Source organism: Echeneis naucrates, chromosome 15 (genome assembly GCF_900963305.1).
Source record: "Echeneis naucrates chromosome 15, fEcheNa1.1, whole genome shotgun sequence".
Classification (NCBI taxonomy): domain Eukaryota; kingdom Metazoa; phylum Chordata; class Actinopteri; order Carangiformes; family Echeneidae; genus Echeneis; species Echeneis naucrates.
In genome coordinates, this window is record NC_042525.1 from 3,165,271 (window position 1) to 3,191,173 (window position 25,903).

General features: G+C 46.1%; 1 protein-coding gene across 9 annotated transcripts in view; it reads right to left on the minus strand.

Annotated features, from left to right (window-relative positions):
- Positions 1 to 7,115: 7,115 nt before the first annotated feature.
- tacc2 (transforming, acidic coiled-coil containing protein 2) overlaps positions 7,116 to 25,903 on the minus strand; it is a 42,546-nt gene continuing 23,758 nt past the window's right edge. For 3 of the 9 annotated variants that reach the window (XM_029520796.1, XM_029520798.1, XM_029520805.1), the window contains 16 exons: positions 19,675 to 19,796; positions 17,737 to 19,177; positions 16,249 to 16,306; positions 15,955 to 16,162; positions 15,219 to 15,268; positions 14,950 to 15,056; positions 14,686 to 14,839; positions 14,210 to 14,356; positions 13,687 to 13,779; positions 11,039 to 11,197; positions 10,878 to 10,954; positions 9,888 to 9,931; positions 8,548 to 8,708; positions 8,351 to 8,457; positions 8,147 to 8,267; positions 7,116 to 8,066 (listed from right to left, as the gene is read on the minus strand). In XM_029520796.1, the coding sequence (XP_029376656.1) occupies positions 8,001 to 8,066; positions 8,147 to 8,267; positions 8,351 to 8,457; positions 8,548 to 8,708; positions 9,888 to 9,931; positions 10,878 to 10,954; positions 11,039 to 11,197; positions 13,687 to 13,779; positions 14,210 to 14,356; positions 14,686 to 14,839; positions 14,950 to 15,056; positions 15,219 to 15,268; positions 15,955 to 16,162; positions 16,249 to 16,306; positions 17,737 to 19,177; positions 19,675 to 19,796 (3,115 nt within the window). In that variant the 3' untranslated portion in view covers positions 7,116 to 8,000. The remainder of the gene's footprint in view (positions 8,067 to 8,146; positions 8,268 to 8,350; positions 8,458 to 8,547; positions 8,709 to 9,887; positions 9,932 to 10,877; positions 10,955 to 11,038; positions 11,198 to 13,686; positions 13,780 to 14,209; positions 14,357 to 14,685; positions 14,840 to 14,949; positions 15,057 to 15,218; positions 15,269 to 15,954; positions 16,163 to 16,248; positions 16,307 to 17,736; positions 19,178 to 19,674; positions 19,797 to 25,903) is intronic. The other 6 variants (XM_029520800.1, XM_029520799.1, XM_029520802.1 and 3 more) reach the window with 6 other exon arrangements.

A 25,903-nucleotide genomic window follows, 5' to 3' on the forward strand; every position in this document is an offset into this window, starting at 1 on the left:
ACCGCTCATATTGACCAGTGTAATCAGTCCTGCCGGAGCCTGTTGTCATTAAAAACAGGTCATGCAATCAATTCTCCAGGCAAATAAATATAGCATGATTGCTTGTGATGGAAGGTTTGTCGGAGACGCCAATCTTCCAGGGCACTGGCAAAAGGAACCCACGCTTGACAAATGATAAATCCTCTCTGATAACAAGAAAACACACACAGAAAAAAAAAAAAAAATAATAATGACTATAACCACAGCTGGTGGCATTCTTTAGAAGTGAAACCTGTCTGGTTCAGTTTTGAAAACTACTGGGGACGTTACTTTTTTTGCAGACTTGTTACCTCCGTGCAGCCTCCTTTAAAGGGCAGACAGCTCATCCCCTTTGATGACTGACAGTGGGATTTGCAGTGATAATGTCTTCAGGTGCCAGAGGTTTGGGATTAAACATACTCCAATTTAAACAGCAAAGTTGCCATAGCGATGACCTTCAGTTTCAGCTCAGGTGGTCTAACCCCGTGGAGAATACGGTGACGGGTTTTATTGTCCAGAGACGCTTCCAGTTGAGTGGGAGCTTTGGCCATGATTGCACTTTCAAAATCCTCCATCAAATTATAAACTCTGTTCTGGAATATGTGTGAAAGGTACAGGTGACATTTAACGCAGCAGTCGCGTGGCAGAGAAATTGCACAGTGCACAAATAGTCCCACTTCAGGGAATCGGGAGCACAACAGACTGAACTGAACTATGAGCACCAAAAGACAAACTTCAGACACCCCCACCTACACCTCCGCTGCACGTCGACCCATTAACCCCTCAAGTCTATGCAAACCTTCCCCTCCTTCTCCAATAACAACAAAAACAAAAAAAAATAAAAAAGCTGATAAAGGCTGACATGGCCGAGGGGAAGGTGGGGGGGCGGCGGCTCTGTGTGGACGTGAGGATCCAGAAAAAGCAGCGGCTGCACAGACTCAACAGTTTGGGGTCAGTGTTTATCCCCCTACAGGGCAGTCCGTTCACACTCTCACACCTGCCAGTCAAAGGAGAGGGCAGCACTGAAGAATCTTTTTTTTTTTTTCCACAAACCCCCAGCACACACTAATAAAACTGCACAATTAAAAATCATCACTATTGACTCGAGCCGGTGCCCATGAGGCGTGGCCGGTCAGTTTGAATTGCAACAGTCTTATGGATCCGCCCGCAGCCACCGAGGACAAAAGTGTGGCTGGACTGCCTCACAGTGGAGCCTGTGCAGACTACATGTGATATATTTAATATGGGATGTTTATTACTGTGCTTAGCTGATATGGCAAAGCGAGCTGCTGTCAAAGATGTGATTCTCATCAGCGAGACAAGAACCTGTTGACGTGGTTCGGAGTGAGAGCAGCTGTTTTGCAAACAAGGAGATTGTGTGAAGAGACGTGAAAATGCAGCAGCTTATGTTAAATGTTTGGACTGAGACGTGCTAATGTGCTCCAAATCCAGCCTTTCGTTTTACCAGATTCATTTCATCTTGTTTTAGGCCCAATCTTCCGTCTTCCAACCCAACGTCTCGTCTGTATTTCATGTTTGTGACATATACTTCAAATAATTTAGCACGCTTTGTGATTTAAGACCTTGGAATCCCAAGACAGAGAAAAAACAGAGCCAAACAACAATCTGTTCCACTTTTAGATTGATTACTCACATTTCTAAACACTGCATGAAAATTTCAGCACAATAACACAATCTTGTGAATCATAAAGTCACCATAAATACCAAACGTGATAATTACATGACAACGGTGACACTTCAGGGTTTGTCACCCACTGAGATGACACAAGCAAACAGGTAACATGTCAGATCACATGAGGTTGAAACTAAATATTCTTGTTGGCAGTTTTCATGAAAGAATCACGGTCACTCAAGTACAGTTACAAAAGGTCATCTATATTGTTTGTATTTACATAAAATTAGGTTGAATAAGTCTGTTCATCAGTAGAATACATTATATATACAGTGCAGGGGGCATCACTACCTTTTTTAGATTAAATAACCTTTATACTTTGAATTCACGCCATGATGAGAAACGTGCCCGAAAGAACAGTTAAACTGAGGCATGCTAGGATTTATGAGACATCATTCTGGAAATTCACACCTGCACATTTTCATGTAAGTGATCAAAATAAAATCTATAAATGGTCCAGTAGCTGCAGGTTACAGCTACCAAACCACGACACACCAACCTGGTTGGATTCTCACCCACCAGATGTGCATGTGCATGATATTCTTCATACAGTATATATATATATATATATATATATATATATGAGTCTCTCCTCACGCAGTTGTGAGGGGTGCTTATATTCTGCTAATCAACTCTGTAATTCTTTAAGTGACTTCAAACGCTGCGGATTAACCTCATTGCTGCAACACACTTGGACACGTACGAAGCTTATGTGGATTTGCAGGCATGTGAGAAGTGAGACTTATGTCTTCACCACAGTTTGTCAGATGTGTGACTGACACATCTAATGACATAACGGCACAACAGCTGACTGAACAAGAGCTCCGAAATATTCGGTAAAATCTAACTTGAAAGCCGATTGTTTCAAACCCAGAGAGCTTTTAACCAAACTCTCATATTTGTTTGCTACAAATGGCACCTATTAAAAAGCCTGCAAAAATATGGCAGACCTCGTGTTTTAATGTCAAAAACATGGTGCGCTTTTGTTACAACCTACCCAACTACCGTGGCAGGCCCGCTACCTGATAATGTATGCTGAGCATCAGAATGGGGAGGTGAAACTAATAAACTCAAACAGCATCTCTTCCTCTTTAGTGTCGGATGCAGACAATAAATTATCTGTTATTTCTGCACTTCCCTCAGGATCCTACTTATTGGCTTAGTGAAATCCACTGAAAGTCACGTCTACTTGAGTTGCTGTTTAATGGATTCAATCCAACATGGTGCAAATAATCCACACAGTCACACCTCGGGCCCGAAGCCTCCGCCGCGTACGGTAACCCACTAATGCCTCTGTGAAGACAGACGCAGTAAACCTAAGTGCAGCGGCAGAAGGACCATGTTTAGTTTCGGTTGTTTTGGCAGTTTGCGAAGGAAATGAGAACGACAGCTGTTTGTTGTTTGGCATTTGTGTTGTGGATACTTGTTGGAATGGGGAAGTCGAGCCGTGCGTCTACTTGAGCATGCGCTGGAGGAGCAGCGGCAGAAACAGCAGCAGATAGTTGAGTCGGGGCAGCCTGGAGGCGAAGCTCGTCACGTTGCAGTCGTCAGTGTAGCAGCAGTGAACTCTGACGCCTGGAGCTCTGTAGCCCTGGCTGTTGGCCTGACTGCAGAACGACTTGTAAGAGCACGACTTCATCACCCCACCTGACAAAGCAGACAGAAATAGAAGTCAGTAACACTGCCTATTAGCTGCTATTTCACTCAGAGCAAAGACATGCATTTCAATAAACTTACTCTAAAGATAAAATTCCCCGAGTTGATGGATTCAGTCAAAGAATAAAGCATAAGTGCTGTTTTTCTTTCTTAACTTTTGATTTTCTCACTTGGCCTGTGTGCATCCAGTTTATTGTTTGCACATGATGACCCTGACACGGGATTTAATTTGAGGAAAGTGTCATGTACTGACAGAATGACGGGCTCTGCTGTTGGCCCACTTTCCGATTATTAATATAGCACATTAAAACTCCTGCCTTGTGCAGGTTTAAATTAGGAAAATGAGTTAATAAGACTTAATTTTGTGTGGCGGAATCGTCCTGGTGCCATGAACACATGGCGTCCTAATTAAGGATATTGATCGAGTAGGAGTAGCAAAGCCCTTGGTTCTTTTAAAAGCTTCAGCCCCCCTGCTGACCGAGATGTGTCTCCAGACGGCAGCCTGTCCGCCGTTAAACACATACCAGCACGCACATGGTGATAAAAATAGAGTATTTATCATTTAACAAAAAAAAAAAAGGGAAAGAAATTAAAACAAAGGTTGAAAGTAAGCCCGTGGAAAAATAAAGGCTACTACACTGTCACGGTTGGACTCACTGTCATGGCCCACCACCACGGCACACGCATCAGAGTAGCTGGGACAGGATTTGGAGCCTTGCCGGTTGCAGTCCTCATTATTGGAGCCCATACAGGTGTAACATCGCAGAGCCTCACCTGAGAGAGACAGAGAAGACTCATGTGTGTAGATACATCACAGGGATGCAACAACTCTTTCCCCTTCTTAGCATTTTGTGCAAAAGGAGAAGGAAACGTGACATTCAAAGGACCAAGAGTATGTGACTGAAACCATTTAAATATCCGTGTTCTTTCACACTGACCTTGCTGCTTCAGTTCATTTATAATGCTAATGTGAGATTTTTGACTCAAAAACTGTCTCGGCTGCTTCTTCCAGCGTGTGCTGCTAATGTCGCTGATGATGTATTCGTCCTTTAAAAACCAACATTTTCAGCTCCTGCGTGGTAAGGACAGGCTGTGTAGGTTCGATGAGCACATATACATACAGAGGAACGCAGGGGCAAAGCAAAGAGTTGTGATTACTCCCTCTCTTCACAAAAACCTTCCCAAATAATGCTGAAAAAAAAAAAACAACTAAGTGTGTGGCCTCATATTTAGAGGCGCGTGTTTCTAACCTTCAGCTAAAGCTTAAAGAAGGCACTTCAGCACACAGAACACTTCAATGTCTTTCTAAAGCTCTCCAGAGGAAGCATTAGCTGACCTTTGAAATATCACTTCAACGCTTCCCTTTGAAAAGCTCTGTCTGTCTCCCAAATTCTGAAATGGTCCTTCAGAAACCTTTAATGCCTTTAATGCTGCTTCCTAAGGGGATCAAACAGAGCTGGCCTTAAAGGAGAGCTTCAAACATCCTATACAGCAGCACATCTCTTGTTTTGGCCGTCAGAATAACCTCCTTTAACCCTGACAGTGAGAAAAAAAAAAAAAAACATGCACAGACACACAAAGTCTTGTTTCCCTACAGCGACAGACCAGAGAGGTGAAATTCCCTCAAACTGAGCAAATCAAGATAAATCAAACGTTGACTTCTTTGTTCCAGCTTTCACAGCAAAACAGCAACAACAGCGGCAAATTGTAATTTCTTACACAAATTACAACAAATTCGTACAATTTGGTGTATTTCTTTTGTCGCTTGTGCGCTCTCGGGTGTATTGGCGTGGTATGTAAATGTCTCCGGCTGTTTGGGGTTGACCCCACTCCATCCTGACAGCACAGCTGCTCCTCCACACATGCTACAAGTATTAGCCTCCAGGCCTATTAAGGGATTAACTGCTGGGGTTGCATGCTGGTTAAAGTCTAAAGGGAGGCAGGAGAAATTAAAAGCAATTAGTAAATTTGGCACAAATAAAGTGTCGCCGGTGTGAAACAGACTTATTGGGAGTTTTAAGAGGCGTTGTTGTTGAGGTGATGATGTCGGAAAGCAGCGCCACGTTCCCCGCCTCACGAAAAGACACAAACACAGAAAGACAATGGAGAGCTTGGAAAGCGTCCAGGTAGAAGGGAAACTGAAGGGGAGACTCCAACGAAGCTCAAATGACAGGTGGGGTTACGCGGTGATCTAACAGGAGGGGCAGATAAAGAAAAAGGGGGAAAAAGGAAAAGAAGCCCTTACTGTCGGCTGTTAGCAGGACCAAAGACAGCAGGAGCAGTGGACAGTACTGGACAGCCCTCATGGTTCCGGCGGCCCCTCGGTTCGTCCTGATCACACAATGAAAAGCAGGTTGTTTGCTCCTAAAGCCCCCCCCGCGAGCTTAATCTGAGCTAGTGTCCCCTTCCTGCACGGGCCAGGAGATTACCAGCCCCTCCAGTGGGGCCTGCGGCTCAGCGCTGAGCGTCACTGCTTACCTCTTCAGCCGGCACGGGCAAAAGACGGACACTGTGATTCATCCCGGACCTTTCACCTCACTACTACGCCTCTGGCCACACCCATCTACAGCCCGCCCCTGACCGTTACGGCGGCCCTGAAGGGGTCCATTTGGTCTCCTCAGGGCCGAGCTCATCTACCGCAGCCTGATTGTCCTGTGATGTCTTTTCATGTAGCTAGGAAATGATTCCACAGGGATATGCTTCATGCTACTGCAACTGGATTTTGGGGAAGATCAGAGGTGTGTTATGGAAACAGCAAATCATCTCAGGCGGGCTTTCATCTCCGAATGGCGCTCCGAGTGTTTTTTTTCTTTGGCTCTTATAAAGTCACGTTCCTCCTCTGTAACATTTTCATCAAGCTGTAAATGAGTTAGTCCAATTTTAAACTGGTTGTTATTTCACACAAGTTATTATTTTAATGCCAAAATACCTTCAGTTAAAATTTTTTCCCACAAGTGTAGGCTTGAGCAAGAAGTTTGGACTACTTCAAGCGGTAGAATTGAAGTTTTAATAATTTTATCCTTCACTTCCAGTTCATTTTTTTTTTTGGTTTGCATTTGTCCTCCGTTCAACACCACAGGGTGTGTCAACTTTTTATGAGACTGATGCACTTTTAATCTTGCAGCTAAATATTTTTTTTATTGTTTCAGTGCATGTGTGTGACCATCAGCAGCCCTCCCTGGAAGCTAGCTGATCTTTATTGAGTGGAATGACCTTTGTGTGGTAGGGAGGGCAGTGCTACACCTCAGTGAATACAGGGGGGGGATAAAGGACAGAGAAGGTGTGGAAGGATGGACAGGTGGGAACCGGTGGAGTAAAAGAGGTTGTGCTTTTTCCTGCCACTCAGGATTACGAGAGTGCAGATTATTTCCGTGCAGATCTGTGGAGAGATGGGAGTCCAGATCACTGAAGGTGTCCCAACAGAGGAGCCGACAGATTGAAAGAACAGCTCAGCCCATTTTAGGCAGGATTCATCACTTCTTTATGATCTGACCCAACACGAGCTGGCAGGTGAAGTATTAAACAGCTTATTTGTATTTCCTCCTGAACACCAATAGGCCGATAAATATGTGCATCTTAACAAATTAGAATTTTACCTTTTCTCCCCGACTGCTGCACATGCTCCCCACGTTGTGTACCGCTGACTGGAAGTTACTGATGCAGAGTAAGAGAAAAGGAAAACAAAGGTTTATGACGTACAAAGACCACAAACACGCCACAAACGCCAAAGAAGCAGAGTGAAGGCAGATCATGCTGTATTGCCATCTTTTATTGCACTTTGTAAAGCAGACGCTGTACAGTAGTGTGTGCAGAGAAGTTATTCCTCAGTGTGACGCGACGACCATAGCAGGACTAGGACACATCCATCAGAAAATGAAATGACTCCTGGCCACAACTGAATACGGTCACGATTAGTTCGCTTTATATCAAAATAAAATCCAAAAAATAAAGTCCCACGATTTCATCGAGAAAGCGATGACAAGTATGACAAATATCTACAAGGTTACATGAGGGGAAGCGGGCTGAGGATGACAGAATAACTATCAAAAATGCAGATACTCAGAGTTTCCTACATTATATACAAACGTTAACATTACAAGTTTTTCTTTCCCTCTCACATGCAATAAGCTATTGTGATAGTTTGTGTTCTCTTAGTGGTGTAATCAACATCTTTTGAATGAATCTAACTCTCCGGTTCTCTTTTTCAAAGTCTACCGCTCTCTTGTATAAAGAAGAGACAACAACAGGAGTGGATAAACAGTCTTCTCCCGCACTGGCTGTCATGGCAACATCATTATAGATAATTTAACCCCCAAAACAACACTCGCACTTTCTCATTATCATACACACGCCCACGCACACAGACACGCTCATTAGTGATATGGTAAATTCTCTAAAACTTTAAACCAGACCCCTGATACAGTACGATACACTGACACATCAAAAATGGACAGAGTGATTAAGAGGAAGCCATTCCTGTGGATCCTGTATACATAAACTCAGTAGGAAATAAATTCCCAAGGCCACTTTGGCCTTAGATGTTCATCAGTCCTCGGAGAAGTGATAAATACTACTGATTGGTTTCATTTTTCCCCCAAACAGTTCTTGACCAAGCAGTTGGCCGGCGCGGCCGCTAACTCTTCCCCATCTTGGCAATCAGCTCATCACAGATCTTTGTCAGCTCCTCGATCTCTTTGTTCTGTAAGATAAAAGTGAAATTTTTGATTAAATCTTTCCCTGCTGATTTCATATCTTGTTATAGCTCGTCCCGCCGCTGACCTTTTGCTCCAAAGTGCGCTCGAGAGAGTCCACCTTCATCTGCTCCTTCCTCAGGCTGGCCTGGTAGGCAGCCTGCTCCTGCTTGGCCTTGGCTCGTACTTGAGCTATCTCTGTGTTGGCTCTGGAAACACACAAGTAATAAAGTGAGAGACTTGATCATATCCCAGAGCAAACAGGAGATAAGGTGATTGTGCTTCGGCTCACTTGTCTAATTTCTCCTCTGCATGAATCTTCAGAGCTTGGTAGCGCTGTTCCTCCTTACGCACCCTGGACAGATACTCCTGAGCACACTTCTTCAAAACCTCTTCATTCTGAGCAGAGAGATATAATTTCATTGTTGCTCAAGATGAGTGTTAGATGACTTTAAAGGCCATGTCATGCGGGTGTGTGCGCTCGGTCACCTTGCGGAAGCCCTCCAGCACATCTTTCATCTTCTCGTACCGCCGGAAGAGGTCGGCCAGAGACTTTTCCACAGAGTTGAGGTCGGCCAAGGCCTGGTCCTTCTCCATGATCAGCTGCTGGATGGTGTGGTGTGAGAGAGACTTCTCTTTCTGGTCATCCTCTGACAAACACACACACAAGCACACACAGTAGATCAGATCCTTCTGCGAACTGTAGAGTCAGCTGTTGTGGGTACACACGAGGTTTTAAGATAAAATAACACACAAGGTCAAACAAACACTTTGTTTTTGATGATAAATCACAATGGCTTTGTGACTCAGTATGGCCTAACAGCAGTATATTATACACTATATGAGATACCTGATAAACCGGTGTCACATGCAAACAGAAACACTCAGCAGCTTGGCACAGCTAAAAGTTTAACGTATCATCAAAGATTTTAATCAAATTTGTAAAAAGTTGCATCGGATACCAGCCGCTGTCAGATGACGTAAAGGGCTCAAAAGAAAATGGCAGATGATTCTGTTCTTTTTACAGGATGAAATGCAACAAAAACAGACAAAACAAATGTCACTAGATGGGATGAAGAAAGCGAGCACAGCTGCTCCCTCTCTCTCTGACGGACGGACGGACGGACGAAAAGATGTGCGCTGACACAAAGAAGTGAAGGACAAGTCCTCGTTACTCACCTGGCATGCCTGTCAGGGTTATCAAATAGTAAGGGGGCAAAGATGGGAGCAGAACAGAAAAGAAGGGACTGTGTTAAATCAAGCTGGGAGGGCAAGACATGTGAGAGAGCCGAGTGCTAAGACACAAGCAGAGACAGAGCTACCCCCCCCACCTTTTTTTGTGTGACAGTGCTTTAATGAGACTAGAAAATGAAATTAGACAGCAGCAATAAAAAAAATAAATAAATAAATAAATAAATATGTTTTCAACGATGTCCATAGGTGGCAAAAATGATGTAGGTGAAGAATAATGCAGCAAAGTAGCCTGTGGTGAAAATTAATGAGCCCAGAGAAGCTGGACTGGAGTGTGCAGAGGTGAACACCTCCCCCGCCAAAGACGTCGGCGGAGAGCAAGCAAACAGCAACACTAGCTTGTGTTAAAGCATTGAAAAATAAAACCCAACATATTTTGCTGTCTGGCTTCAGTGGCGAAGGATTAGGGTGCACAAATGCCTTATTAAATGTTACTTGCTCAGATTGACAAATAAACAAGTGCAGCAAAAAAAAAAATCGTGGCAGAAGTCGGGGATCAAAGGTGATTCATTTAAAAATAAAATTCATGTGCACTGTAAAGGCGGAGTAACCTGTGAGCAACTTTCAGTGGAACTCACCTATCATCTGTGCAATCGTCTTCTCATACTCAGCGACGATTCTCCTGAGAACGAGATGTGCACCATCAGTATACAGAGCATGGTGTTTATATCAGGATAAACGTACATGCCATTTCAGAAAAAAATCTGATCTGTGTGCCTGTTTGATCTGCCTGCTCATCGGCAAGATGTGTACATGAAAACAGAGCTTGTTCAGTCGGGAGCCAGACAAGCTGCGTGTTTAGTCATTATCTCGATATTGCACTCATATGCTGCCAGCATCAAGAAGTCCGACCTGCAGTAAGTTTGTGTTTTTTTTATCTGTGCATGGTGTCGTTGGATTTTTTCCTACCCTCCGAGCCGGAGACCAGCAGGGCCCAATAGGAAGCCTTGTTTTGGGACAAGCGGGTTACCAGCAGTAAGAGGATTGATTAGCCTCTTAGTCCCTCCTTATCCTGAGCCCTGTCTTAGCTCTGTTTTATCCACACTAACTGAACTATGGCCAGCTGGACCTGCACCCCCCACCTGCTGGCAGGGAACATGGTTTCAGTTCGGCATATCTCCCCAATTAGCCGTTAGCCAATTATCCAACAGAGATTGATAATCTGCCGGTATAAAACGCCATCTATTTAATCCCACCTTTGAGCTGCTGTTCGTTGATGGTGTATCATTCAAACGACAATACTCCAGGTCCAAACCTTATATCCTCTTAGAGATCGAACTTTTTATAACCTAAAAGCTTTTAAAAATGCAAAAAAAAAAAAAAAAAAAAAAAGCCTTATCTAATCCTCTATTCTCCTCCGCTGACACTCATGCCAAAAATAAGGTGGATGTTAAAACTGGCTATCAGCTGTAATGTTAACTGTGGTTAGATGGTGACGGATAGGTGTGTCAGTGTCAGTGTCAGAGGCATTCAGCAGAAACTCAGGGAGGTGTTAAAGCCACATGTGCGTACGTGGGCGGGCCCTTGCTGTGAGGTAAGAGGTGACAAACCAAGGTGTTATGACTTACCTCATCTCCACCACTTCCTGTCGGCTGTCTTCATACTTCCGCTGCCACTCCAGCACTTCTTTCTCTTTTGACACGATCTGAGGAGGATTAATATACGTTTATGCTAAGGTCTCTATAGTTTTTATAAATCTAAAGGATTAAAAGGAAAAACTTTAGGACACCTCTTCTCGTGCAATTCCCAAAGAGTGGTCCAGGTCCCTGGGCAGGTGGGGACTCTCCCCTTCGATGTAGCTGGTGGTGGCGGCGCCGGCGGCGGTCCTGGCGTACAGTGAGGTCTTCGACACAGCACTGTCTACTGGAGATGGGATGTCTCTGTGCTGCTTCAAGGAAGCAAAGGAAAGGAGGGAGAGGAAAGGAAACATAGCCAGTTACGAACCAAAGCTGGGCCGGAGACGGGACACCCTCAACCCTCAAGCCCGCACGCACATTCTCCACAGGACTCCTGAACCAAACCGCGAGGCAGCATCAAACTATATCAAAATGTACCACACAGCAAAATCAATATGTAAATGAGGCAGGGCATTGATGTTCCTGAAGACTTGGTCAGCCGCCACATGATTGGATGAAGCAGTCTTCATAGCCACAGTATTAGCCAAGTGATTGGCTGATGCTGCCCCCCAGCTGAGCGGTGACGATCGCCCGCTCACTGCAGTTGCTTGAGTGCGACTGGGGTCCAGGCAAGGCGGAGGGGAATGAGGGCAGCAGCCGATACAACGAGCACTGCATCGTGTTCAGGAGAGGGACGAGAGGGGAGCAAAGTGGGCAGCATGGGACACAGATGTTAGTCTCATGTTAAAGCATTCACCACTGGACTCAACTGCTGTTACCTGAATAACAATAAAAGCTCGGTGTGAGGCGAGCAGCAAAATCCACAGGCTGTATCATGAGAAAGACTTATTTTGGGTTTGGTGTTGAACTGCACTGAGACACTGAAGAGGAAACCTTATATATATATATATATATCTACTTAGGTTGATACTACTGATAACATCTGACCAAAATGCACAAACAATCCTCAATCTGGTGCCGTTTCGGGTCCCCTAAATTTCTGCTCTAAAAGGGCTTCAGTCATCCTTTGGAGAGCAGGATTATGGGGGATTTGGTGAAATGGTTGTGGCTCAGAAGGGACAAGGAGACTGAGCAGCACTAATATGTGGAAAAGAGAGTGAAGTGTCTGTTCCATCAGGAGTTACAGATCCATTATTTCACTGAAAGTCCAGTCTTTTGCTTTAGGACTTACCTTCCTGATCCAGAGACTGATGAAACCTGTCATCCACTTTTTTAAACAGACAAAAAATTATCTGTGTGCAACTTTGCTTTAGCGGTGAGAAAGAAAATTGTATTAAATTGAAAAAACTAAAAAACAAAGCAGAAAGTCTGGCAAAAAATGGCAGCAGGTAACAAATGAACGGCAGTGACACTTTCAGGACCGCTGCAGAGAAATCTCACGCAGACTTGTGGAAAGGCTAATTAATGTGAGACACAAGTTAGGAGCAACAAAACTCAAAAACTATGTCAAACACAAAAATAATCCAGTAGTGCGTGTTTAAAATCTACAATAGAGATAGCTAAATATAGCCACAGAGAACACAACTCACAGGGACAAAAAACATCTATGGAGGGCAGCAGATGTCAGGAGACCTTAAAAAAGGCTCTCACACTCTGCACATGTTGGAGCTCTGGGGTCTAAAGGAGATAAACCTAACAGTGCAGTCATTAGTCATTAGCTGAATTTCAGAGATTTGATCAGCAGTGTAGGAACTGGAGGCCAATTCCTTCGTTCTTAACCAGTGAAGATGCAGACACCCTTCAGTCCACTACAGAGGTGGAAGTCACGACTTTAACCTCGCTGTTGATTCAATTCCAGTTTGCACTGCGCCAAAAAAATGTGCTTACAACCAAATTCTTGGACTGCACTGTGGTGGGATCTAAACGTGGGCACCTCACACCAAGGGCATGGTGGACCTCTTACTTTGAATAACGGTGAACCGTTGATATTCCACCGGCGAGTGCTGGATTTCTTGAGTCGAGACTGCAAAGTTTGTGGGACAGCAGCATGAGACGTGGGAGGGAAGAGGACTGGGAACCTCAATTGACTACATGCTGCCGATTCACCGCTGATTGTTACGCAAACAAGAAAGAAATCTGACTATCTCTCAACACAAACACAAATTCTCAAAGTGAACCCCTGAATGAGTTAGTGTTGTTAGTCTGGGAAAAGGACCAAACTGCAGAACGGGAATGCGACTGGGATTCAGGGAGATGACAGGCATAAACAAACAAACACATCTGGAGGAGTTACACCCATAAAACTTCTGTTGGGCTGAGACAGTCCCAGTCACGTTTGTGCTCATGTAGGCCTCTCATGAACAGACAACGTAGGTGTTGCCCAACATGCAGAGAAAAGGTGAAGGGACTCTGTTCCTGAGACGTGGACCCGGGGGGGGGGGGGGGGGGGGGGGCTCACTGCTACTTGGGGAGGGGAGCCGGGAGCGTTAAGCCATGTTAGAGGTTTCATATGCGGCAGGACTGCGGATGTAGTGTTTGCAGCCACCGAGTTGATACGGCCATGGCATCACAGTCAGTCACACAGTCACACTCAGGGTGGAGTGTGAGGTGGGGGGGGGTGGGGGGGGGGGGGAGAGCAGGCTGCGAGACACTCATGCACACACCTGACGATTACACACAAGTGCCTTCACACACATCTGCTAATATGAAGTCGCTTATTAAAGATGCACCTTTGCCCATACACACACACACACACACACACACAGACACACAGCAGGTGCAGGCTGACTCAGCGCAGTACCTGGGGGGTTACAGTGGAGAGGGAGGGGCACTGAGAGATGTTTTTGGCTACCTGCAGAGCCTCTATCCTCAGGGCAGCAAGTACCAGCTCCTCCTGGGCCGCACTCATGGGGGGGTTGATGGTATTCAGGGGTAAGGGAAGGGAAGGGAAGGTAGGGGAGGGGAGGGGAGGGAAGGGGAGGGGAGGGGAGGGGAGGGGAGGGGAGGGAAGGGGAGGGGAGGTGGGGGGTTGCGGCCCAAGGATGAGAGAGCAAAGGGAGAACATATAGAAAGTTGAGCACACACACTGGCTGTTGTCAACGTTTCACACACCATCAATCTACTTCACACAAGTGAGCTTAAAAAAAAAAATAAAATAAAATAAAAGGAAAATCAATTTAATGTGACAAAACTAGAACAATGTTCATGCAAAACAAAAAAAAAAAAAAAAAAAAACAAACCACACACTGTCACACACATTTGGGCCACAAATGGGTCCCTACGGGCGAGACCTATAAGGTTAAGGACGTTTGTGGTCAACACACCTGTAGTTTTTGGGCGAATGCGGTGGGGTTGGTCTCAGCCAGGTCAGGCTCCAGGTACTGCAGGGGGTCATCACACTCTGACAGCCTGTCTAACAGGGGCATGGCCAGGGAAGGGCCCGGGGCCTCCGTGGGGCCCTGGCTAGGGGGCTACGAGAGCACCAGGAGGAGTAGGCAGAGGGCAGGGAAGGTGGGGGGAGAGGGGGGGGCAGCATGGCAAAGCAAGCATTGAGTGTTTGTTTGAGTGGCAGCATCAGGAGCTGAGTCACTGAATTCAAGCTGGAAATTTAATGTGGCGAATTGGCTGTTTGACATCAGTGAACGAATCATCGCCACCAATGAAGCGCGTGCAGCGTGACGCTCTGTCGCCCTCTAGTGACTACACAATGGAATGGCGTAAAATCAAAACGGACAAGGTTTGCTTCACACGATGTGTGATAACTGCCAACATCCAGCAGCAGCAGCAGCCTTTGGCTCACCTGCTCGTCCCGCTCGGCGCTCTGCGTCCGGCTGAGTGACTCACTTTCCCTCTTCCTGCCCTTGTCTCCTGCAGAGCCCTCAGGACCGGGACGAGAGCTCAGCACCGGCGTCTTCATACCTGCCGTTATCTGGGCCTCCATCTCCTCAAAACTCCTGCGCCAAAACGGGAGAAAGAAAAAAGAGAGGGAACATATAACACATTTACAAAAAAAAAAAAAAAAAAAAAAGAAACGCAGAGAGAGAAGAGGTAAAGTGTGTTGTACCCTGTGCAGGGGGAGCTGGGCTCAGATCCATGTGCACACGAATTCTTCAAACTGTCAGATACCGAGTCCAGTTTCAGGTACAAAGATGGCTTCTTCCCGGACAGAGGCTGTGAAACAAACCAGCAAAAGAAAATGAAGAAAGAATTCCAGTTAAAAATTTTCCCTTTGGCGGTCAAACTCACTAATCAGTTATAAAAGCTGCTGCAGCAGAATGAAGACAGCAGAGCAGAAAGGTTTAGACAAACAGACGATATAAACCTAACACTCACAGGCGAAGAGGAGCCGATCTTTTCCATGTACTCAATTTCATAGTCTTGCACTGAAACGGAGAAACAAAACAAAGATTTAAACTGCGGGGTAGCAAATGGAGAGACATTTCAGCCAGTGTTGGGCTCTGGACCGATGTCATCAGAGGATGAGGCGTGGCCAACTCTTCTGTTTCATCTCTGACCCAGATGGGTTGAGCCAGACAGCCTCTGGGAAGAGGTGGCTATGTCAAAGGGCAGAAGGGAACTGGGCCAGCATTTTTTTTTTTTTTTTTACAGCTACAAAAAAAACATCAATAATGTTGCCGGATGAATAAAGTGGCCGTTTGCTGTACACGAGGCTTCATCCAAACAACAGCTTCAAACTTCATTTCAGCACCTATGCTTTGATCTCTGCAAGAATCTGCTTGGATTCAGGTGACTAGAGCCACAAAGAGGGATCCAAAAAAAGGTCAGACAGATCAACTAAGGCAGCGCTTTTGGTCAAAAATAAAATTGGGATTTGAAATCACAGAGGCAGCAAAATTGTGGTGTAATGTGTCACAACAGTGGGTCATTGTGGTGCTACAGCTTCAACCTGGTTTACAAATGATTTGGTCCAGATGTAAAAGAAGATGTGACATCATCATTTCTGTACCTTTTATAGTGACGATTAAGTTCAAAAACAACCCTGTGAACGGACATTTCACTATCTGCCAGCACAGTTTCAATGTGATATCTTAAGACAGCAACGCCTCACCGAGAGTCTGATGAGGAAGACTGTTCTCATTGACGAAGGACGTCAGGTCACACGGCTGAGGGAACTCTTGTTGGTCGGCGTTCAAATCAGCTTCCATGTCGTGGAGAGCTGCCCACTTATGACTGGTGGAGGAGGCCAGCTTCTCCTCATCGGTGGCGTGGTCGTCCTGCTGGTGGAGGGAGGGAACTTCGTCTGCAGGCGTGGTATCCTGGAAAACAACGGCCGTTGCGGTGACGAAAAAAATAAAAAAATAAAAAATCAAGTGAGTATTAATACGGAGCATTCGATACTCACCTGGGACGCATCAGACTGTGGTGATTTCTTTGGTGACCTCTTCACTCTGAAAGTATTACTGAAAAGAGAAAAAAGACCCAGAGTCACTCAGTGCACAATAGACCCACTCCTTTCTGCTGCATGTCTCAAAGCTAATATCTGAAATCAGGTTGGGTCCATCTCTAAATAACATTCATTCCTTCTCATTACAAAAATTATTTGCCTAGACCAGGACATGTGTGTAACAGCACGACTTACTGACATCTGTGTGTCGCTGAGGTGACCAAAGAGTGACATTTTGGGTTGAGGGTTCAATGTGTTTAGTAACTCGGAGAGTGAGGAGGAATGGGAGATGAATGCTGAACGTTGTGACACTGATCCTGCACAGGAATGTATTTAGTGATGTGACGAGTTCGTGAGGCCGCTGTTGGGAATCATCCTGCTTATTCAAATTAATCTTCCTCTAAAGGGCTTATCTGTTAGATGTGAGCTCGTCTTTAACTAATATTGAATTTATTATGGATGGATATCACAGCTGGAAAACCACATGTCTCTAAAATTATGATTGTTAAAGATTTTTTTTAACACTAGCCAACAGCGAACACAAGAGGGAGCACAAGCACCTACTTTGCTCAAAAAAAAAAGATGTTTTGCCTGTTTCCATAAAGAAGAAAATCTGAAAATGACATTTTAAAGCAAAACTAGATTGTACAGGCAGCAACACAACATGCACAGCAGACCAAATCTGTTTTTTAAGTTCTTCATCATTAAACTCTGCTGCATTGACCTCTAGTGGAAGATGTCACGCCTGACACACTGCGACACACTGGAATATTAACATTACAGCAGATTTAGACTAATTTAAGCAAATAATAACATTTACATTTATCAATTTGCCACTTAAGGCTGTAGGAGCACTTGGTGTACGTACAAGGAGATCAGGTAAAGAAACGTGCATGACAAGTGCTAGTTAGGCGATGAGAGATGGGTCTGCATCAAATTAGGTGTGTGCAGACCCAGAAAAATGAATATTACACACAATTATAAGTAGGCTGTCGACAGTAATTAAAACATGATCCACACATTTGTCCCCCAGTTAAAATGAGCAGAATTAGAAAAGCTAAAATGGGGTGGTTTGATATTTCTGTTAATAGGAGGAAGAGGACCAACAGGGCAACATGCTGACTGAATAAGGAGCCAGATGGAACTAAGGGTCAAGATGGATGGACGGCTGTGTTGCCCCCTGTACTTACAACAGACAACATAGAGAAGACACACCCCTGGACTTCCTGCGACACATGAAGATACACAGACACAGGTGACAGAGAGACAGACAGAGGACACTGGCATCGAAGACAAGTGGACAAACAGACTGCCCTCAAAGAAATCACACAGACAGACATTCCTACACAGGGAAACAGCATCCCGTAAGTGACTGCCGGCTCGTCCACGAAGGCGTGGCGCTGCAAAAAAAAAAATAATTAAATAAAAAATACTGTGTGAACTTACGATTTGATCGGAGTTTTCTTCTTCTTTGCTGGTTTGTTCTGATTCTGGTCCTCCAGCTCCCCGATGTTGTCATTGTCATTTTCGTTGTCATAGTCATTGGATGGCAATTCAAAGGAGGCGGAGGCCTTCGGAGGAGAGCTGGCCATCTTATTGGAGGATTTGAAAGGGTCTATGGAGTCGTCGAAGTTATTGGGATCGAAGCTGTAAGATGGCCGGGGAAGTTTGGGGGAGTTGGCAATTGCTTTCTTTGAAGTGAATGGATTGAAATTTGGATCATCCCACTTGTCGGCTTCAAAGTTGTAGTTCACTTTGGGGACAGAGATTTCGTTGTCGTTGCCATTTTGGGTTGGTGGAGGGTCGTTGTCCAGCTGCTCCATCTGCACTGGAGGAGCCTTCTTCAGCCCCAGCTTTGGTTTTCTCAGAGGCATCTTGGCACCGGGCTTCTTGCCCACTTTCTTGGGTGGGGGAGAGGCCTGGTGTGACGCCTCGCTGCTCTCCTCAGAGTAGTCAAACTCCAGCCTTACCGACTGACGCTTGGGGATGATGGGTTGCTCTTCAGGGTTGCTGACTGGCTCATCAAGAGGACCTGGAGGGCTGGGCTGGCTTGGTTCCACAGCAGGTACAGGTGGGCTCTCTACAGCGGCAGCAATGGAGGCGCACAAAGGATCTTTACGACCCAGAACAGGGGAGTTGGCAATTTTACTACCTCCAGTCTTGAAAGGGTCGATATTTTCAAAATTGTCTGGATCCCATTTGTAGGAGGCACTAGGGGGGATGGGCGATTCGTCTTTGCCTGTTGGACTACCAGGGAGAGGTGTCTCCTCGTGGCACAAAGGTAAGGCAGGGATGACAACGGTCTCCTCTGGGCTGGTATGATTGGTCTCCTCTGGGAGAGGTGGTGGAGTTTCCACACGGCTCTTCCTGGTCTTGCGGAGAGTTCCTCCAGGACTCGGGGTTGCGGATACCCCTTCTAATTCCTCTGGAGCCTGGAGGGGACTGGCAGTTCGAGGCTTCGCACGCTTCTTGATTTCCGGGGTGCTGCTGGATGAGGCTGGCCTTGGACTCTCTGGGTTGGAGTTCTGTCTCAGAAGAGGTTTCTTCTTTAGAGACCCAGGACGAACTTTCTTGGGCCTGTGGAGGGTGCCTGGGGCGCTCTCGGTCCCCGGAGCGCTCTCAGTGCAGACGCTGAAGGATTCAGAATGTGGCCGGAAACCTCCTGTGGTGGATCCGTCCAACAGGCCAGAGCTGTCTAGTTCTCCTCCCTGGAGGCTGAGAGAACGAGTCAGCGTGTGACTCGCTGAATCTGCAGCAAATAGTTCAATGTTGTATGTACCACTGGCTGCAATGGGCTTGTTTTCATCAAAAGCTATTGATGGAGAACGGCAGGGTCGATCCTCTGAAGTCAAGTCAAAGGCGGGATCAGTGTCTGAGGTGTCTGCTACTGCAAAAACATGGAGAGACATATGTCATGTCATGTGACATGAGGCTTTATCCATCTGCAACATTAGAGAAAGATATCCAATCTGAAGTCAATTTGGATGATCGTGTGTTCTAGCTGCTGTGAAGGTGGTTTTCAGGGTGAACCTTTATGGAGACAGAACCTGCAGCTGGTTTTGGACAGATCCAATTAGGGATGAGTGTGCTATAAATAATTTAGTGACTCTCTGCTGGAGACAAAGTCAAGAAAAATAGCCGCATAAGAAAGGCAGGGAGAGCGGTAGAGACTGTACTGATTGGTCAGCTTTTCCTCAACATCCCAAAAGCCTCCGTTTTGTGCTGTGAAGATGCTTGTCTCAGCAAACAAAGGCAGATGTGGAATGTGCTTCTTTCCACTAGGGGGTGCAACAAGGCTTTTTTATATTCATGCCTAGATACTAATCTCACAATAGCATTGTATGGTAATGCACTGAGCTAAGCACACATCATGGAAGAACCTACCACCTATTGTGCCTATGTTGTCATCTGACGTCAGGTCCTGGGTCTGGGGGTCTGTGGGGGAAACAGCTTTCACTGGTGTTGTGGACTCGGGGGTCTCGAATGCTCCATCAGAGTCTGAACTCCTGTAACAAAAGCAAAGGCCAGACCAAATTAACGCCGCTCTGAATCAGCCTGACATCACTTGAACTGAATGACAAGAGTCAGCGGCGTCACACCAAACTGAGCTCAGTCTTAAATACGGCACATTGATTTCCCAAAGCAAGCAGCTTAATTGTCAAGGGCATCTTCATCTTTTGAAAACACCAAACCAAGAAAGGCAGCGAGGTCTATTTCTGAGAATGTGTGTGCAATTTGGTTCCCATTTCTAGTAGCCGTTAAAGGCTCTGCAGTGAGGTGACAAATAATAGCACATCTGAGACGCAGAATCCCCCAACGACCATACAAACATCCAACACTCGCACACAACCGAGACCACCTCAAGGTCCTTGAATTATGCAGAGACCAAATAGACAAATCAACATCGAGCCACAAATGAAACATTGATTGTTCTTCCTCGGCACCGTGCATACATATTTATATGTACAGTACCAGAGCTCACCCCACGGTTCTGACTACCAGGCTGCATTGATTGGTGTATAATGTGACGGTGTCTCCCCAGCCTCCACGTCCCATCTCACCTCTGCCTGACCGGCTCCCCGGCAGCCTTGATCATGCTCTCATGACGCGACCCCCAGGAGAGACGCCGGAGGAGGCCCAGAGCCGGATCCGAGCCGGGGCTGTCCCCGTCTCCTGCCCCTCCCAGCAGCGTGTCCCAGCCCCAGCGAGCCCACTGCAGTGGAGACAGCGCCTGCCACGCACTCACTGCCATGGCTGCCGGCGGGCTGCACCTCTCCTCACCAGACTGCTACTGCCTGACACGCAGGTAGACGCCCACCGCCTCCTCCTCAGATGATGACTAAAACCACCGGATCGAACCTTTCCTCCTCTGCTCTGCCTATCTCTACTCTCTGACATGCAGCTTTCTTTGTTTCCAATCTACCATCCTTTCCCACTCTTCTCCTTTGCCATCAGTATCCATATCAGTACATCTCCTCTCCTCCCCAGCAGGAAGCGTTGATGCCCAATCTGAATGAGACTGGCTGCAGAAGCCCACCGTCTGAATGCTATATATTCTGGCACTCACTCAGCCTCTCTCTCTCTCTCTCTCTCCCTCTCTCTCTCCCCCCCTCCCTCCCTCTACCTCACTCTTTTGCCTCTGAGCCACTTTGCTGGATCCACACCAGTCCGGCACCCACCAGCCAAACCGGTTCAGATAAAACCTGCTCATTAATTTCGCTGCATCCTTCCTGTGTCTCTTCATCTTGACTAAATTATTTTAAGAAAATTTACACACTTGTAAAAACCCCTCTACAAATCCAAAACGGAAATAATAAAATAAAATGAAATAAATCACATCATCTAATACCTGTAAAGACATGATTGTACGGAGGAGAAAGAGATTGCTTCTCCAACACACCTTTGGAAAGCATCATGAAATTACTTTTTTTTTTTTTTTTTTTAAATAAACCATAAAAATAACAACAATAAAATGCTATGCCCAGAGGAGACACTGATATTAAAGTGGACACGGACAGTGAAATGACCGTTCCAGGTGTATTGATCTAGTTGATCTGCAGGGATTCACCTCCAGGCTTTGGTAAAGCCATTCAGCATCTTGTGGGGCTCCTTTATCATCAACACCTGCAAAATGCGGCACCACCAATACAGACAATATGGCCAGTGCAACAACGATAAGGAGGGGGAGATGGCAGTAAATGTTTTTTTTTTCTTTATTGTGATGGTCAATATGTCCACTGTCCCCGGTTTCATCTCAGAGCAGAGGGGGGGGGGGGGGCTCCTCTAAGCCAACAATATGACATGAAACAATCTGCTCCACTGATGAATCAAAACAACTCCTCATTTGTCAGCATGTTAAAGCTCCAAAGGGCCACAAAATGACAAATGAAAAGTAAGAGCTTTAAAAGCAGCAGCACATGGCTGCATGTCGCAGCAGGATAAGACAAGCGTGCCTTGCCCACCTCTTGGGAACCAGGATCATCTTGTCAGACGGTAAAAACAGGCAATGACGCCACAGACTCCAAGAACAGGACCCTCATATAGAGTCTGCAAAGACCAAATAAGTCCCCACAGCACAGGCCAATGCTTGGAAATAACGACAAAAACAAACAAGAAATGGTGACAATGTCAAGTGTATACAATTTGCAGCTTTTTTGAGAATGAAAGCAGTGAAAAGAGGATAATTAGGGCTCATATCGGTGCTCTGCCTTGGACGCTTTTCATGCAACTGCAAAACACTGTGTTGCCATGGTAACTGGAGGTTGTCCCTGCCATATGTTCCACCATGGTGGATGGAAAGAGAGCACAACAGCATGGCTGGGCGCACACAGTCCAACGCACACAACTGAGGGTGTTTGCTGTATTATGACATAGGGGATAAATATGAAAGCACATGTAGAGGAAACGCAGCTGCAGCATGAGCATCTTCCTGCACGCATCTCCAGATCTGGCTGAAAAAAAAAATTCAAATATTCGTTCAGTGAAGAAGTTTTTAACAGAGCTCTCTATCTATGTGCTGCTTCTGTTGCATCGTCAGCTTGGTCTTACTGTAAGTTACCCAGCGGCAGCGTGTGGGTGAGCAGTCAGGGTCCGGGGGCGAATAGAGAAACAAAGGGAGCGGCAGTTAATAACAGCCTATCACTGGCTGAAATGACTGCCTGGAGACAAGAAGCTGCAGCGTGAGGTAAGGAGACAGCCAGACGTGTCTCTGCCTCCAAAGCCAAATCCAAGCCAGCCTGTTTAAAACAGCCAGCCCCTGGGAAGAGGAGGACTCTGGGATACACTGACATGTAAATGCAGCACCACCTGTCCGTCCTATATGCAAATATAAAAGCGCATCGTACACACACATAAAATGCATAAAAGGAAGATGATGATGCAAATCAACGCAAAAATAAAAAAAGATGTTAAGTGTGGCACTGTGATTAGATGAGGGTTGATGGGGAAAATAAAAAAAAGATGGAGGGAAAGATGAATGAATGGCGGCTGGCTGCTGGTCTCCAAGCAGCGGTGTGATTAGTCTCAATGGATTAGCTGCCACGCGCTCCCTCTCCATTGTCTCCTGGCTGTCAGACAGCTTTAAACACCCATCCATCCGTCTTTACCATACCTTTAAAATCACTCCATTTCCCTCCACCTCTCCTGCTCTGCCTCTGCAATTCATCATCATCCTTTTTTTTTTTTCTTCCCCCCCCCCCACATCCCCCCCATAGAGCAGTCCCGTCCCTCTCAGCTGCTTTACAAACCTGAGCGGGTAAATTGAGGATTTGAATCCGATTACATGTCATTTTCTGAAGGTAAATGTCTGTTTTGCTCTGTATTGTGGAAACTCAGAGCTTGTTATTCAGTACGCTTTGTTACAGTCTCTGTAAGGTGGAGCTGAAGGATCCAACAGAGGGAGCTCCTGCACTTTTATCCCCCAGATGAATGAGAGTCTGGATATGAAATATTACATCATAGCACACTGTGCAGTTTTTGAATCACCCAAATCCCAACAACAGCTGATTATGATTTTACAAGAGCGTCACTAGTTCCTACACAGATGTTGTGTGTCCAGCAGGGAGCAGCTTGTAGAGGCTTAGTTACAGGACAAAAACCTGAAGTTGCTCTATCCTCTGTTGATGATTCTTCAGTCTCAGGAAATGAAACCTTATGGAGAATTACTCTGTGCTCTCTGCAGGTCATATTAACAGGTTTTTTCCTCTCTCTCTCTCCCCCTCAGATGTTTAGCTACGTCTGACTCATCCGGACTGATGTCAACCAGTCTGATATTATTATTTGTCCCAAGAACTCTGCTCTGTCCAGCTCCAAAACAAAAGATGAGGCCCCAAAAGGCTGAAGATAATCTCAACGTGTAATACCTCATCGAGCCTAATCTGAGACTCTGACTGGAAGCAGATGGCACGTTGAACCACAACAAGCCAGGTCTTTGAATCAGAGCACCACCAGGGTGGGGGTGAAGACGTCTCATTTTCATGATTAGATCAGACGCTAGGTTCATTCAGAATCACTGCAGGAGGGACACAGAAGGGTCCCCATCCCGCCTTCAAACACAGACGACAGCACAAACTGGCCGTATTTTAGATTCCTTAATAACGTCAGAAGGAAAATCATCAAAATGCCCTGCAGAGTAAACAGAACCGTAACACTTCATGATGGCCTGTGATGCATGGATGCACGGATGTGTGAAGGCTTTATGCAGTGTAGGTGTGAACTCCAGAAGCTGTATTAATAACGGTTGAGCTGGCGGCCTGTCTCTGTTCTTCACACCTGAAGGAAAACAGCTGCTCACTCAGCCCTCCTGCAGTAACAGCCTGTACTCCGTCCTTCTGGGCTTTGAATTTAGTGGAGCCTTGAGATGAGAAAGGACTGTATTATGCTGTAAATCATTTATTTCTGCATCACACACGCGAATTCAACCTCCCCCTCCTCCTCCGTCTCTGCTCCTTTGGCCCGTCTTCCCCTCTGCTGTCCTGTGCCTGAGATATAAATAAAACCCCTGCAAAGTGGAGCAATCTTGCTCCGTCTCTTTCCCCCCTCTCTAACTTTCTCTCTCTCTCTCTCTCCGTCATCCTCTGATATTCCCGAGCTTCCACCCCCACACACCATGTTCTATTTCCACACCGTCACCAGCTCCTGTTCCCAGCGCAGCAGACGCGTCCTCCTTCCCACAGAACAAAACATCACCCCACCAGCCTCCCAGGGGCACCTACTGTACTCATTGTCTAATTCTGGTTTCCACTGGCTCCCCTAAAGCACAACTCTGTTTTATCTATCACTACAGTATTGTAGTTGAGGCACATGGATGCACATGTGCGCACATGCGCTGATTCTCTCATCCTTATTTACATCACAAAAATAAACAACAACAACAACAACAACAACGATGTGCTCTGTTGTTCACTCTAGATTAAAACGCTTTTAGGGCAGAAAACATGAAGATGGAATTAAAAAAAAAACAAACAAACAAAAAACAGGGGGGGAGAGCAATTAAAGGACAATTTAAAGCTCTAAATAAGTAAAACACAACATACAGCAGGAAAGCAGCAGCAGCAGCTTGAACTGGAGCTGGAGCGGCTCTTCAGACCTTCAGGATTTAATAACGTGCTCGATCACAAATCTGAACATTTCCACAGAAACATGGAGCAGGAACGCAGCAGTAAGTTAAACTCACATGTGCTCTTGAGAGGGACAGGGGGTCTGTCCTTGTTCCATGGACTCGTTGGCTCCCATCCTCAGCTAGATCTCCCCCACCGTCCCCCCCTGCCTGCTCCTGCTCTCCAGCCACCCTCCACATCCACCTGCTCCCCCCCGACAAGAAAAAAGGACCCTTCTGCTTTCAGTGTGATCCTGGTGTGCCGTGCTGCAGTGCAGAGGATGAGCGAGTGTTGCTCGCATCAGGAGGGAAGCTGTGGATGATTCAGGGCTCCTCACTTTATGCACAGCATCCCTTCCCTGATCCTCTGCTCCTCTACACGCTCTGAATATTCCTGCGGCTCATCTGGTCGTAAAACGAGGCGATGCCAGGAGGAACAAAAAATAAAAATACACAACAAGAGAATAACCCCCTACAAGCGGGATGAAAAACAATCCTGCCTCCTTGTTGTCTTGCACGAGTGTCTGAGGTGCCTCCTCTCTGTTTGGCTGCTGATTTCGCTGAGCTGTATTGCTGCCTCCTCCCCCCTCTCTCCTCCACCCCCCCCCCCCCCCCCTCCAAACACCAACCTCCTGCGCCTTTAAAAGACAAGCAGCATTTTCTCGGGTACTGCGACTATGCAGGGGAGCCAAACAATAGCAGACCCCCAAAGCTGAACTGATTAAAAGGGGCTTTCTCTTTCACCCTGTCTGTCTCGCTCTTCCTCTCCTCCGCAGTAACCGTAATCTGTCCACTTTGCCTTTGTCCTGCCCAGATCTCCCCTCTCTTGCTCTGCATTTTGCACAGAAAAATTTTAATTTCTGCGCCTCCTTTCTCCACAATGGAAGCTTCCAGCGTTCAGCGTAGCCAACCAAAGTGTTGTGTGAGGTAAACAATAGACTGTGTGTGCACTACTCAACTCTGACCCTTCAGTATTAACTTTCTGAACCAGCACGTATCAACATATCAGACGTTATA